Source organism: Amblyomma americanum, chromosome 2, assembly GCF_052857255.1.
Source record: "Amblyomma americanum isolate KBUSLIRL-KWMA chromosome 2, ASM5285725v1, whole genome shotgun sequence".
NCBI classification, from domain to species: Eukaryota; Metazoa; Arthropoda; class Arachnida; order Ixodida; family Ixodidae; genus Amblyomma; species Amblyomma americanum.
This window is the reverse complement of record NC_135498.1, coordinates 4171562-4186433: the sequence shown is the minus strand read 5'-3', so window position 1 is coordinate 4186433 and position 14872 is coordinate 4171562. Positions and strand designations below refer to the sequence as shown.

At 50.8% G+C, this 14872-nt stretch overlaps 2 protein-coding genes across 3 annotated transcripts in view; both read left to right on the top strand.

The window, feature by feature from the left end:
* Positions 1-2495: 2495 nt before the first annotated feature.
* LOC144119502 (uncharacterized) lies at positions 2496-7304 on the top strand. The gene is made up of 3 exons (XM_077652093.1): positions 2496-3638; positions 4571-4636; positions 7200-7304. The coding sequence occupies exons 1-3, from the start codon at positions 2496-2498 to the stop codon at positions 7302-7304; spliced, it is 1314 nt and encodes a 437-aa protein (XP_077508219.1).
* A 22-nt stretch (positions 7305-7326) lies between these two features.
* The window catches only part of LOC144120441 (neprilysin-2-like), an 85127-nt gene continuing 77581 nt past the window's right edge, over positions 7327-14872 (top strand). For both annotated transcript variants that reach the window (XM_077652834.1, XM_077652832.1), the window contains exon 1: positions 7327-7444. In XM_077652834.1, the coding sequence (XP_077508960.1) occupies positions 7389-7444 (56 nt within the window). In that variant the 5' untranslated portion in view covers positions 7327-7388. The remainder of the gene's footprint in view (positions 7445-14872) is intronic.

The following is a 14872-nucleotide window of genomic DNA, read 5'->3' as shown; positions in this document are numbered from 1 at the left end:
ATCCATCCGTACATCCGTCCATCCGTCCATCCATCCATCCGTCCGCCCGTCCGTCCGTCATACCGGCAGACCTCCTTGCTGCCAAAAAGGGCCAGCGAGCCCTGAATAAACTGTTCTGGGTGGCCGCGGACTTTTAAGGCGAAAGCCTTGACGGTGTCCGTCCGGCTCGTTTTGGCGCAGTGCCAGCTTCTACCCTCCCCCTCACAGTCACGCATCCTCCTCGCACACCCAGCAGCAGGCGGCGCATGTGCATGTGCGCATAGCAACAGTGACGTCAGTCGCGCCGCTAGCCCCAGTGGCAGCTGTGGCGCGCGGCGCACGCACAGTTGTGTACAGCAACAGTATAGCAACAGGCAGTCGAGGTGACACAGTGATCAGCAAGGCTTTCTCCGTGGACACTTTAGGCCCACAAAGTGTACCCGTAGTTTTGTAGAAGACATTCGTTCTCGAGCAGACAAGGAACCTAAGCTTTCCTTGGCCTATGTAAGCTCTCAACAGAAGCAATCGCGCAGTGACCCTCCTTTCACATTGATGGTAAGACAGCAGGCTCTCCTGGTCGCGCCTACGAAATATTCAATAGTCATTTCTTCAACTTGTGCGGACCATCTCATGCCTGGGCCTGATCTGCCTTTTTTCCTGATAAGCACTTCCGAGTTGAAGTGCCTACTCTGTTCTCTACTACTGATGACGTCAAGGAAGCTTGCCATCACATCCGACAATTTCAGAGCCCTGGCGGCTTGACGGCATTCATACTCTCCTCCTTCGAAGTACAGCCTCTTATATGGAACCTATATCATGCCACATGTTTTAGCGCATTATCGACTCAGCAAAGATTCCTTCTGCGCGGAAGATAGTTCGCGCGCTGCCAGTGTACAAAGGACATGGCTCTCGTCCTGGCCTCTTGTCCTACTGCCGCCCAGCTGCGTCTACATCTATCGTGTTCCCCACCTTTGAAAGGACCCTGAACACCAAGATTCGTAGCCACCTGAAAGATAACAGCCTTCTGCCACCCGCCAAGCATGGATTTCGTCAGCAACGCAGCTGCGAAACCGCTCTTGGTGTGCGGGTCCACACAGTTAGTACCAACTTTGACAACCAGACGCCTACCGAGCTTGTTCAATTCGATCTTTTGAGTGTTTTTTATCGTCTCCCTCACCATGGTCTCCTGTGCAGCGCTGCAGCCCAGAACTATTCTCTCTTCGCTGGATTCCTTTGTCAGCAAAAGAACTCAGCGCGCCATATTCCGAGGAACCACTTCCACATCTAGCGCCGTTGTGCCCGGTGCACTCCAAGGCCGGGTTCTTGGCCTTACTCTTTCCTGAGCACTTATAGATCGTATCACTGAAAATCTCAGATGTCTCCCCATTCTTTATGCTGACGACATTTCGTTGCTGCAATCAGTTTGCATCTTAGCCGATTATTCGGCTCTTCAAATCAACGCCTGTCACTCTTGGACACAACACAGCCAGTTACCCATAATCATTAGCAAATCCCCCGCAATGACTTTCTCAACCATGCACCGGCGTCGCCACATGCCGCCAGCGTTGACCTTTGGAAGCCAGCTCCTTTGTCGCGTCACCACGATGACATTCCTTGGCTGGATGCATGCTTGCCCTTTTCATCCTATGTACACCACATACTTGCCCAATCAGGACGCATGCGCTGTTTCATCACCCGGCTTACGGTAGACGTGCCCCAGTGTATTACGGGGACTATACACCGCCCTTGTGCTTCTCATCCTTGAGTACTGCTGTACGGATGGCTCACTGCCCGACCGCCGGACTCGCAACGCACAACCGCCTCTGGCACGCACTGTACATACACCACTAATCTTCCTGGTGTTATGATCGGAGGCCCCGACAGCGGGAACAGACGAGCCCGGCAGGCGCCATCGAACTATGTTTGACCAAAGGTGCTGTCGTCCTGAGAAGAGGATTAGGAACGGCTCCTGGCGACGGTGAGCTGTGACGAAAAGCCTCTCATCCCTTCGTCCGGAGTATGGAATGCTGCATTTTCTCCCGATCTGCGCCCTCACGTGGACCGGCAGGAAGACCCGAACAAAGGCGCCGGACCCGCCTCGCTCGCTTGCACTTGCGCGGCCAGACAAAGCTGGGGCGGACACGGCTGATTCATCTTACCCTCTGGAATGCCCGGGGCCGTCAGGACGCCTCTTTCCCACGGAGGGGATCACCGCCTGCTAAGCCAATGACCTTATGCACCTGCTCAACCGGTCGGAAACAGCATTCCAAGACCTCAAGGCGCCAGGATTCCTTATCGCCTGTGCACGTGTTGTGGGGGCGGAGCGGTCACGGGGTTAGGGAAGAGACTATGAAGAGTGTGTCTGCCCATTGGACACTTGATCAGCCACCGGTTTCCCTAGCTAGGTGCCTAGGGAATATCCACTGTATTTAAGCCGCTATTTGGCTGGTTTCACGGCTGTCGCCGTCTTCTTGGAACGTGCAGGCCTCAGCATATCCCCCTCCAAAACACAGGCGATGCTTCTCAACACAAGGGTTGGCGCCCGCCCTGGCCGGACCTTCCTCCACGTTGGTGGCCGTGACCTAGCCTGGAGCCGCCAAGTGAAATACCTGGGCCTGCTCATCGACGTTCGGCTCACCTGGAATCCGGCAGTAAGCCACTTCCTGGCCCAGTCCTCCAGGATCCAGGGGGCTATACGTAGCCTCCTAGCCAAGGGCAATGGCATCACCCCCAGGCTGGGACTCCAGCTATACCAAGGCATGGCCGACCCGCAGTTCACCTACGCACTACCGCTCATCCGGCTCACTGTGAGCCAATACCTGGCCATCGAGCGGAAACAGCGGGCGGCGATACGACTATGCCTTGGACTTCCCCGCTCCTCTCCCGTGGCCGCCACCCTGGCAGAAGCAGGTTCATGGCCTCTGGAGCTGCTATCCAGGCGCACCTCTCTCCGCCACATCGAGCGCCTCCACAACGCGCCCGATGGCCGTCCCCTTGTGGACCGCCTTCTCACGAGGCCCAACTCCAAAATGGGTCCGATGGCCCAGTTCTTCGAAGACCTCGTGGGGGGACAGCCTGAGTCCTTCCCCCTCCCTCCTCGCCCAGACCTTGGACACCTCTACGAGGTCAACCTCTCTCTACCTGGCTCTCGGTCGAGGCGGGACACTCCCGCTGTGGGCTTACGTCAGGAGGTCGCTGCGGTTCTTCATGCTGAACCCCCTGGCACCGTCACTATTTTCAGCGATGGCTCCGTCCTCCCAGGACCATGCTCATCTGCCGCTGCAGCCTGCTCAGCCCCATCGCTCCACTTGAGCAGACAGGCCAGGCTTCCTTTTGCGGCATCGTCCACAACCGCAGAACTTGCCGCCATACACTTGGCCGCTGACATCCTAAACCAACGCCCTGGGATCAAGGAGGCAGCCATCTACACCGACTCCTGGGCAGCCCTCCAGCTCCTCCTGAGGCCATTCAAGGGTCCTCCCATCGCCCGCAGGCTTGCTTGGCGGCTCGACGCACTGTGCTCCAGGGGAACCCGCATCCGTCTCACCTGGGTCCCGGCCCATATCGGCGTCCAGGGCAATGAAGAAGCGGACTCCCTTGCCAAATCTGCCCACTCTCCGGGTACTCCGCTCTCCAGGAACCTGTGCCCCTTGGATCTGGCAAGGAACACAGTGGACCGCCTCCTCCTCCTAGATCACCCTGATCCCAGGGTGGCAAACGGCCATCCACCCCATCCACTCCGAACTCGAGGCATGGACTGCAAAGAGCGCAGCCTCCTACTGAGACTCAGGGTAGGCTGCGCCAACACCGGCTCCCGCCTTTTCCGCATCGGCCTCTCTGACTCCCCGGGTTGCTCCTTCTGCACTTACCCGGAAGAGACTGCCCAACACCTCCTGTGTGTATGCCCTGCCCTTGTCTCCGCAAGGACTATCATGGAGGCTGGCTACCGCTCCCTGGGCCTCCCCTGCACATCAGCGGACCACCTTCTCTTCCCCGGCTGTCATAATCCTGCCAAAGCCCTCCGGCACCTCCTCAACTTCCTGGAGGCCTCCGGCCTCTCTGGCCGCCTATAGGCCACAGGGGACTGCGTATGTCATTCGACATTATCATTGCGGCTGCGCGCCTACCCTTTCCTTTCAATCTTTTTTCCCTCCCCTCCTCTTTCTACGACACGCCGGCAGTGGGCGTGGAGGCTAGTCCTCCAGTAGACAAGCCCGTGTCTCCCTCCTTTTCATCCTTCCCAACAATCACTGAAGAAGAAGAAGAAGAAGAAGAAGAAGAAGAAGGTTTCACGGCACTTCATCTCTGACTTTTGGTCTCCCTGCTTCTCTTGTAAATATGTAAATAAACCTTCAAGTTTACCAACCCTCCTGAAGGATTCCCTCCGTCGTCTGCAGAGCTCATCGTCATGCGGTGAAGACCTCGGTCCCGATACCCAAGCATATCACTCGCTCCTCCGCATCATCACCCTGTGGCGACGTTTGCCTGCTACCATCGCCCGGTCCCTCCTCCCTCATGTCTCTGAGGTCCCAGATATTCTGAAGGCTGTACAAAGACCATCACAGTCTTTCTTCTCCCTTTCGCTCCTCAGATGCCACATTTCATCATCCTGTACATCATGGGCCCCAGGTCAGCGTCCGCAAACTTTCGTGGTAAGGTCAGTATTGCCTCTTGTTACCCATGTACGCCTGGGCGGCCCGCACAGAATGCTAAATGAAATTATTATTTCAGTCACTCGATGTCATCATTCTAAGACGTGATCATGCCTTCAAAGTTGAACGTGTAACCGGCCATACATCTAACCCAGCTAATTCATTCATCATACGATCACTGATGGAGCAGTTTGCAGCCAGACATCGTCACAGAAATGGACTTGTTTCAAGAGCTCGTCGGCTGGTGGAGAAACGTGCTTTCAGTTAGGTTCATGCTCTTTATCACATTTTGTGTCCATTGTCGCTCTTTTTGTTCGTCTCAAAATGTTTCTTTTTTCTTGCTTTACATGTGTTGTTCATTAATGTTTTAAGCGTTGTATGGGTTGTTAACAATGCATTCCCCCCTTGTAGCATCCTCTTGGGAGGACCTTGAGGAACAGCTCTATAAAATAAATAAAATAAGTTTAGTTCTTCTCAAAACGTATTATTTTTCATCGTATTATTTCCTCAGTACCCTAACAAGTTCGGTGCAAAAGTAAAACACAATTGGTTCTTGAGTGCAATTTAGATGTTTGCCTTCCTGTGCTTTAACGTGTTCGGTTGGTCTTACAGACACCGGAGCGGGAAGAATTGAAAGCTGTAAACAAATCAGAAGTTAAAAGAGATGGAGGGTTCGTAATTGACTAATCAGAGAATGCAGCGGCAAACTGCAGACATCGAAAGCACGCCAAGGTCACTGGTATCGCCTCGTCGAACTGCGTGCACGTTGTTGATAGCCCGACGTGCAATTCATAATTCGTCGGCCTTTCGATTGTGCGCATTTAACCTTTTAGCGCAAAGCAACGTTCTTCGCATTCATGACGCAGGAAACTACAGTTAAATATTCTTTAGTCACAGTTTTGGGGCCACAAATTAAAAAAAAATGGAGTACAGACTGTCTACGGACTTATTACGGACTACATTGCTCTCTTGTAGATATTTCCTATGGATAATTCCTTTTGCCTCTTCATTGTCTAGAGACTGTCTATAAAAGAAACTTTACTAAACGTGTGTGGCCATAAATTTATGCCTATAGACTAGACCATAGGATTTGTCTATAGAAAGTTTTTAAACTTTATCGACAAAAGCCTGTGAACCTCTAGAGACAGTCTAAAGAAATTTTGGTAAGGGCATATCCGTCTGTTCTTGTAGCACAGCGCACTAAGACTCACCTGCTACATTTGCCACGCAAACGTCTTTGGAAGTGCACTGTGCTACAATACTCCAGCTCCAAGTTTCCTCATTCACGGCTTGTGTCAGCTCCGGTAAAAATTCCATCCTCGAAGGTTCGGTGCTCCAACATTTCTTCGATTCGCTCGTCAGGCATCCGCAGACGCACGTCCACAGTTGATAAAGAGGCGGCAAACTGTGCTCAGAACCACTGAAATGAAGTTTCGACTCTGTTCATATGTCAAAATGATCTCCAAATTTACGAGGCATCAACTTCCATGTTGTTAATAACATCATCGAGTAGGAACGAGGGTTTTCACTCAAGTCTGCATCCAATAAAGGGAAAGAACATCTGATAATGTAGAGACAAAAGCAAAACATCGCCCCTGGATTGCAGGAAGGAAACGACCGCAACACGGCTTCCGTGCACTCGACGCATGAGTGGAAACCTGCGCAATTAGCTATGGACAGAATATTCTCCCGTGCTGTCGCCTGTATTATGCAGTTATTGCGCTCCTTGATAAAGTGAAATGTAACTAGAGTGATTAAGCTTGCCCATGGCAGCGTTGTGCGCACGAGTTAATTAGGGAGTGCCGCAATGCAGAAGGGCCACTCCGGTCATTCAGAGTCAACGCGCGGTCTTGCCGAAAACATCGCGCGCTTTGATTGGCTTAAATGTGCAGAGAAAATAGCAATGCCTTTGTTTGCAATCATGGCGACGAGGGAGCTAGGCTGGGAGAACAGCTGAGATATCAGCGTGACGAGCGTCGGCATCTCCGAAAGAAGTAGGAAAAAAAAAACATTTTGCTCGCAAGACTGAGCGATAAACAGCTCGCATGCTGCTACGGATAGTCAACGCACAGTGGTGCAGGTGCTGTAAGAGACGGCAAGCGCCTGTGCGGCATAAGAGTAATAAATGTAAAGAGGACGAAAATGTCAAGCCTTTCTTCGCCCCTCCCCTCTTCCTCACTCGGCTTCCGCGTACAGATGGGTCTCTCACGGGATAGGCTATACTATATATTCTGAGAATACCCTGTGCGGATGATACCACCGGCCATCCTCTTTCCGCCGAGAGTTGCCAGCAATCGGACACTGCAGGCAAGTTGGTCTGGGAAAATTAGTGATGAAACATTGTTTAGATCAGTTATTTCCAGTTCTAAGCATTGGAAAGACGGGATATAATTCAACTGAAACCTTCCTAACTTACAAATACAACTTGAATGAAAGTAAAAGTGCATGTTTATTTATTTATTTCAGATTACTGCTGCCATCTATGCGTGAAATTTGAGGCACAAATTCATCGCCGTCGTTTCGACTGTTCCTTTGTGCCTCTGCAGCACTTGTGTGGCGTACGCGCAGAGTGCAGCGGTCAGCGCCCACCGCCACTGCACTGACGGTGCGGCCTCCGCCGCCGAAGGGAGCCACCGTTCGGGCGAGGGCGTCATTGGGGAGAGGGAAGCTTAAAAGGGGGCCGCGTGTCCCGGGACCGCTGCACACACACGGACGCGCGCGCAACAACGCCGAGCGGGGGCTTTCGGCGCCGCCGCGATGCCAGTCAGCGTGAGCCAGCTCACGCTCACCAGCGGCGACCTGGACAAGTTCCGGTGAGCACTCTCACCTTTACCCTCTGCGCCGGTGACGTCACGCGACGCCCCACTCTCTTCCTCCGCCGTCATTGTCTCGCGTGCTTGCACTGTGTGCAAAGCGGCAGCTGCAGCAGCCTCCTTAGACACCGCTCTCACGGAGAGAGCAGCAGTAGCCGGAGAAGAAAGCGCCGTTGGGAAACGCGGGGAGCGTGACTCGGGGCCGCAGTGCGCATAGATGGCAAGCGAAGAAGCACAGTGCTGGGCACCCGCTTTCCCTCTGTACGCCTCTGAAAGCATGCGCAACAATTATGGACAGAAGCATTTTTGAGCGGGAAATCGTTTATGAGAGCAAGTTTTTCATATAATGTAAGATTTCATACAACAATCAATATATGCGCAGATCACCCGACGGCACTCTTGCTTTCTTTTTATTAACGTTCTTACTATCACCTTACTATCAAGAAAGATTTTGCTGCATATCAGAAGAATGGACCCTTACCTTCAATATTTTCATAACAGTATCCTACAATTTTCCAATTTTCCGAATTGTCTGATAATGTTGGACATGCACACGGAGGATGCCGGTGCACTGCTGCTGTCTGTAAACAAGGGTTATTCTTTTATTATAACTTTGTATAATATGCCTGCGACGATGCATACTAGATTGTTTATCTGATTTTGTTGCCGCTCTTCAGGAACTTAACGCCGGTTGTACACAAGAAAACATCCACAGTCTTCGCTCTGTGCTTCAGTGCAAACAAGCATTACTATACCCCTGCAAGATGCTGCCTCCATCAGCTAAACTCACTGCGCCGCCGGAATCCAGCCCGCGGGGCGCTCCGCGTCGTGCGTCGCGACTAGTGCGCTGGCTGGGTTCTCATGAATTAACTCGCGCCTCCTTGCTCGCACGTGGTCCTTTAGAGTCGGTATCATTTGAGCCTAGACTAGAACAAACAAAGTTCCTCCGGAGGTCCTTGTTAGATTGGCACGGTTACCACGAAAAACCGCATCCATAAATCCAATTTACTGCGGAGTTTTCCCAACGTTCTGTGTTGACCTGCCTCGAGTTCTTATGCGGGTGGCCCACGTACCGAATCTGTGAGTGGGCTACGAGGCAGCGCGTGGCTGCGGATTAATTTCAGCCAATTGGGGTTCTTTAACGTGCAACAGCAGATTTCTAAAATTCGCTTCATTTAATCTCCGTCGAAATGCGACCTGCCCGGCCAGGATTCGATCCGGTGACCTTGGGCTCAGCAGCTGAAAGCCGGCCGGCCTCCTCGGCGGGCGCGCTGTCCTGCACGCGGCCTTGCTTTCTCCAGAGCAACGCCACGAGCGCCGTCGGGCTTTGCGGTGCAGCAGACCCGAGGAAAGTCCGCGTCAAGAGCAGGCGCCGAAAATGAGACGCCCCGGCAGGAAGCAGGCCGTGCGCCGAGGAAGAAAGCTCCTCCGTTTGACAGACACCTCTTCGCGCCGATGCTCCAGTGTGTGGCGTCGTTGTGCTGTCTCCCGCTGAGGCGTGTAGAGAAGCCAAGAAGCACCTGGTTCGCTAGTCGAGATGCTGCAGCGCTTGGCTGCTGAATAGAGGTCGCAGGCCCGCTGCGTCCCGACGCCCGCCACTTTTTGACAGAGGCAAAATACAATAAGGGAAAGAAAAGAGAGCATCAGAAGCGTGCGCAATCGTCATTTTGACGCGCGCTAAGGAAGACCGGGCGGTCAAAATTCTTCCTGAACCTTAGCATTTACTGAGCCCTGGACAGCAGTTAACCTTCCTCGTAGCCCGAAGTGCCGGCTCAACCTCCGAGTACACTGAGAAACACTGTGGCACTTACATCGAACGCATGTTGCCGAAAGTTAGGAGAGCGACATGCTATTTAAATGTGGGCTTCCTCGACCACGCGTCTGATTTCGACGCTGCTTGTCGGCATCGAAGCGGCAATAGCAGCATTTGCGAAACCGGGCCTTTCTCCGAGCGTTTCCGAAGAGCACGCGAGTGTTTATTGTTGTTTTGGTGCCGGTGAGCCCATTGCAGAAGCCGCTCGTCCGTAGTCCTCCCCTCGGCTTTGGCACGCAGCCTACCGCGGGTCGCAATCCCCAAGCGCAGCAGCGTCCTTCGTTGCGCGACCGGGAGGGACAAGTGAGTGCAAGCGGGTCAGCGGCTGCGCCCGAGGGGCTCCTCTCCTCTCGGCCGCCGCAATGGACGAGCTGCGGAGGGCCGTGACGAAAGAGTCCGGCTACGGCGGAACTTCTCCGCCGTAGAGACAGCGCCTGAATCGGGAGCCCCCGTCCATAGATCGCCTGCCCTGGCGTTGTGTTTTTGTTCTCTCCTCCACGCCATCGCCGCCTTGACGAGTTCCCCACGCACTTTCCGCTATTCCGAGCTTCATACACCGAAATAAGATTACCGCTTTTATATATATATTTTCCATCTATGGACCCCCGAGGATCAGAGAGAAGAGGGGAGATCACTCTATTCCAGCGTACATTAAGTGCCTCCGATGAGTATGTTGAGGGTAGAGACTGCGACACAAGCCTGGCGCTCCATTTATGTGGTGTGAAGAGAAATCGAAGCGGGGCACTGAAAGTGACAATGCCCCAGGTTCGCATACGGAGACGGCCAGCTGGGTCAAGAGGTATCCGATCGTGTTCGCAAGATGCACATACTTGTCTAGCAGGTGTTGGCTCCTACACTGCGCAAGAAGTGAACCTATACGCGGTAGTGAGGAAGCGACAGTGTGTCGAGGTCCCGACTAAGATGTTGGTAGTGGGCCTGATGTTTCAAACGGAGACGTCCTCCAAGCAAAGCCAGAGAAATGCCGGTGCCTGGGGAACAGTGTCGAGTGGGCGGATGAGATCAGGAAGTTTACTGGGATGAGGTGGCCGCAGCTGGCGCAGGACAGGGTTATTTGAAGGGATATATGTGAGAGGCCTTTGTTCTGCAATGGAGGTAGTTATGTTGACAATGATTCTACTGATGCTGCTGATGATGACGACAGTAAACAGTATCGCCAATGACCGAGTGTGCAACCCATTGCAAAACATTTCGACGTTACCAGCAGCCCGCACTGCTGCAATACAGAACGGGCAATAATGCCGAGTGCAAATGAAGGGCCTTTGTGGAGCTCGTCGGGGATATGCGACACTGAATCAAGCGGACGGTCTACGTAGAGTACGATGTTGGAGGTGCGCGAATACTACAGATTTTCGAATAGCAAAACGAGTATTCTCCTATTCGATTCGCTGAACGAATCCAATAGTGCACGTTCAAGTTTTTTCGAAACGAATTGAATTTCCTCTCAAGTTATCGAAGTTTTCGAATAACTGGCACGATGTTTTTTTCGACCACTGTTTCTAAAAGAGGGCCCGCTCCGACGCCACACAGCATGTCACCGTGATCGTTATGCCTGGCATGGACGGCTCAGACCCACGACGTGGTTCATCCGTTCGATGTTCGTGATGCTCATACATGGCATCCAAAATTGGGCGATGCGGCACTGCTTAAGCAAATTAGCACATCATGCCTTGGTGCAGGATCTCGCAGGCTATCTCTAATAGCTCTAGTACCTTACAATTACTGAGATGTGGCGCTTGTTTATTCGCTGCCGTCACCAGTAGGAAGTAGTAATTTTCGAAAGCTCCTCGCATAACGGTCACAGACTTTATTTGTATGTAGTGATTTAATGCAGCGCACTCCCTATTAGAGATCACTGTTGTGTCTTTTGATAACTAGAGCGATAATTTCACCGCCACCGTGGTGCGCTTTCTCGCTCGATCGTTCGTTTTGTGCGAATACCCGTCAAAATATTAGATTCAGATTTATCACTAATCGATTCGTATTCGAATCGGTTTGGAAAAACTGCTATTAGCACACCCCTAGTATATATGATATATCAATCAATCAGTCAATAAATAAATAAATAAATAAATAAATAAATAAATGCTTTATTTCCAACGACTTGTTGCAGGGTCATCAGGAAAAGAAAACTGACATTGACAGTCTGAGGGTGCCTGACGTCCGTACAAGGCAGCAGCACATAAACACTGTGCAAAACAGTGAACACATATGCAGAGATTTTCGTACATGGCAATGAGCTTTCACCTATGTGCAGTTTAGTGCATTCACATACGCTCTATTACACTGCTGTGGAATTCCATTAGGTTTATTTCAGAATAACACTGCAAATGCATTTTATCAAAAAAGATACAGCGCAGAAACAGTCAACAATTAAAATTCAGTTAATGACATGAATTGGACAAAAACCGGCATCACTTGCTGATATTCGCGCATCTGTTTTGTGTTCAAAGTGCTTAATTCAACATTTTCATGCAGGCATTTATTCAATAAAAATGGCAAGTTGTACGTGAGTGACTGCGACACGTAACTGCAACAGTTATCGCGACTGCAACTGCACAGTGCCTGCAGTTGTTCTTGGAGAGCTTGGGGCAGTGAGGAATAATCTGCCATATGCGTTCCCTGACAATGGGCGCCAGTTGAAAGCTGCATTTGGGCGACCCTGAGCCAGCATTAATTATGCCACGCCAAAACTTTGAGTTGCTGCTTCCACGCAGCTAACTTGATTTTGTAGGAAGTAACTAAGCTAATGACGCCGCAAGAGGCTAACACGTTGAAATGAGTGACAAGGTATATAAAGAACTCTTACGTAACGTATGTTGATGTTGCAGTGAACAAAAGTACTCTGAGAAGAAATCGATCTTTTCTTGCTCCTCTGTCATCATCATGGTGGGCAGTTAAAGGCTATGAATTTTTCCACAAATAAAAAACAAACGTGGCACGACGTTTCCAGGCCGAGAAAGGTCTACGCGATTTTTTTAAGCAGGTAAATTTGTTATGCACAGATAATCGGCAAACGAATAGCTGATGATTTAAATATCTTGTTTTAAAATTTTCACCAGGGACAGGCTGTTTCTCATGTATAGCAGAGCAGCACAACTTTTCTGATATCGCCTTGGCTTCCAACTCGGTAAGAAAGGAACGAAACAGGCACAACACGAGAACACAGCGGCCCAGAACTTCGTGCCGCAGTCACTGAAGCCCGCTTAATGAATTGACCAATAATCATGATTTTACGGCTAAACTCCAAATAATTTTCCAGCTTTATCGTAATATTAAATGAAGCGCACTTTCTGGCGTTCTTTCTTTCTTTTTTATTTACCTCACCGTCCATCGCACACTTCATGTCGACCGGAATAACTGCTGATTTTGTTTGTTAAGAGCAACTATAGAGCGCACCTGGGTTTTTTTTCCAACCTTTCGTGCCTCGTGAAAGAAGGCAGCAAAATGTTTTTTTTTTCCCCAGGTTTTGTTTTTATCCGAGCCCTTCCATTACTACTGCTGTACCTGATGACACGGGTTGAATCTCGGTCACGAAGGCCACGTTTCGAAGGAGGTGAAACGGAAAAGGCGCCAATCTGCTGTGCGATGTCAGTGCACGCTAAAGAACCTCACGCGGTCTGAATTATTTTTTTATTTAGTACATACTGCAGACGTTTGTCAAGGTCCAAGCAGGACAGGCATGCATTGATAAGAGTATTTCAGAAAGATGCACAACACAATTAAGAGAAATATGCGTAAGAAAAAAAAGTGGCAAGTGTTACTAAACTAAAACAACGCCATAGTATGATTCCAGTCGGATACTGTCCGCGGAAAATACAACGGACCTAAAGCGTTTTCCAGAAGCTGTGAACCAAAGCCGTCGGAGCACTGCCGTTCGACGCACAAGCGCAGCAAGAACGGGGATAAAAGAAGGATGGCGAGAACATGAAGGGTTTATTTGCGTAACAGCCCTCCCGAATGCCAGCGTAACTTTCCATCGCGAGCGTGCGGGAGGAAAAGCGATGCGCTGCTCGAGGAAGCGAGCGTGTCCTAGATCGTGATGTCCGTCGCACGAACGTGGACGCGGTGGTGGCGAGCTCGCTCTCGGCGGTTATCGATCTCCGTAGATAGGCGCTTCGACAGGGACTGTCCTCACGACCGTGAGTATAAGGCCACCGAGAAGAAGAAGAAAGGGTTCCTCCGGACTGCTGCCACTCCCGGCGGCAGTGCAGTCTCCCCGGAAGTCGCCTCGTCCCCGCTGAAACAGTGCACAAAAAGAGCCGGCGCGTGTTGTGCGGTGAAGTGTCACGAGAGCTGACGGCGACTCTCGCTCGCATTCACTTTGTATCGCGTCAAAAATTGATTTTGGGGAAAGGAAATGGCGCAGTAACTGCCACACTTCACGGTGGACGCCTCGACAGCGCCGTGGTAGAAGGGAGGAAGGAAGGATTGAACGAAGGCAAAAAGAGAACGAGGCGCCGTATTCGAGGACTCCGGAGTAACGCCGACCACCTGAGGATCTTTAGCGTGCACTGACATCGCACAGCACACGAGCGCCTTTTGCGTTTCGCCTCCATCGGGCTGTTACAGGGTGGGAGGGAAAAATACATAAAAAATGAGCATGGCTGCAAGAAGCACAACTCCAACTTTTTCTGAAAAATATCAGCCGAATTTGTGTCCTGAAATACGTGCTGTTGCCCCGCCGCGGTGGCTCAGTGGTTAGGGCGCTCGACTACTGATCCGGAGTTCCCGGGTTCGAACCCGACCGCGGCGGCTGCGTTTTTATGGAGGAAAAACGCTAAGGCGCCCGTGTGCTGTGCGATGTCAGTGCACGTTAAAGATCCCCAGGTGGTCGAAATTATTCCGGAGCCCTCCACTACGGCACCTATTCTTCCTTTCTTCTTTCACTCCCTCCTTTATCCTTTCCCTTACGGCGCGGTTCAGGTGTCCAAAGATATATGAGACAGATACTGCGCCATTTCCTTTCCCCAAAAACCAATTATTATTAATTATTATTATTATCCAGTTTCTTAAATTCTACTATGGTTTTCGGGAGGAATCAGTGCTTAAATATGTCAACTCTAGTTGTGTATGGCATAATGGCGAGTGGGTGGTTAGTACTGGAAGATAATCTGCCTCGAATGTACAGAGTAGATTCTCAGTTAAACTTATTTTCACGAAGCATATAAATAGACTTGAGACGAGCTATCTTTCTGCATGGGGCTAGTTCTGGGAGTTTAGCTTGGAGGCCTAATGCTGTCACTGACTCGGTTTTGCAGTAAGCAAATAATATAAATCTTAAAGCTAACATTTGCAATTTTTCAAGTTTATTGATCTGATGATATTGACAATGTTGGTCTCATATTATGCTTGCATATTCTAACATTGGTCGGACTAAACTCTTATATGCTTGAAGCTTAACACCTGGTGCTGCATGCCTCAGTTTTCGGTTTAGGAAGCCAAGTTTCCGTTGAGCCAAACCGCATATATGATCGATGCGTTCACCCCAATGTAGTTTCACTAATGGTGACGCCTAAATATTTCAATTTGCTACACTTTTGGATCGGAATGTTGTTAATACTGTAGGGAAAAACTAGGGGAGATTTCATGTTAGT

Bases quoted from the DNA above. Each gene is read 5' to 3' on its own strand.
- LOC144119502 (XM_077652093.1), top strand. From the start codon at position 2,496: ATGCTTCTCAACACAAGGGTTGGCGCCCGCCCTGGCCGGACCTTCCTC. The intron at 3,639-4,570 runs GCAAGGAACACA...TTCGCTCCTCAG, and splicing joins ACCTGTGCCCCTTGGATCTG to ATGCCACATTTCATCATCCT. The intron at 4,637-7,199 runs GTCAGTATTGCC...GCGTACGCGCAG, and splicing joins CCGCAAACTTTCGTGGTAAG to AGTGCAGCGGTCAGCGCCCA.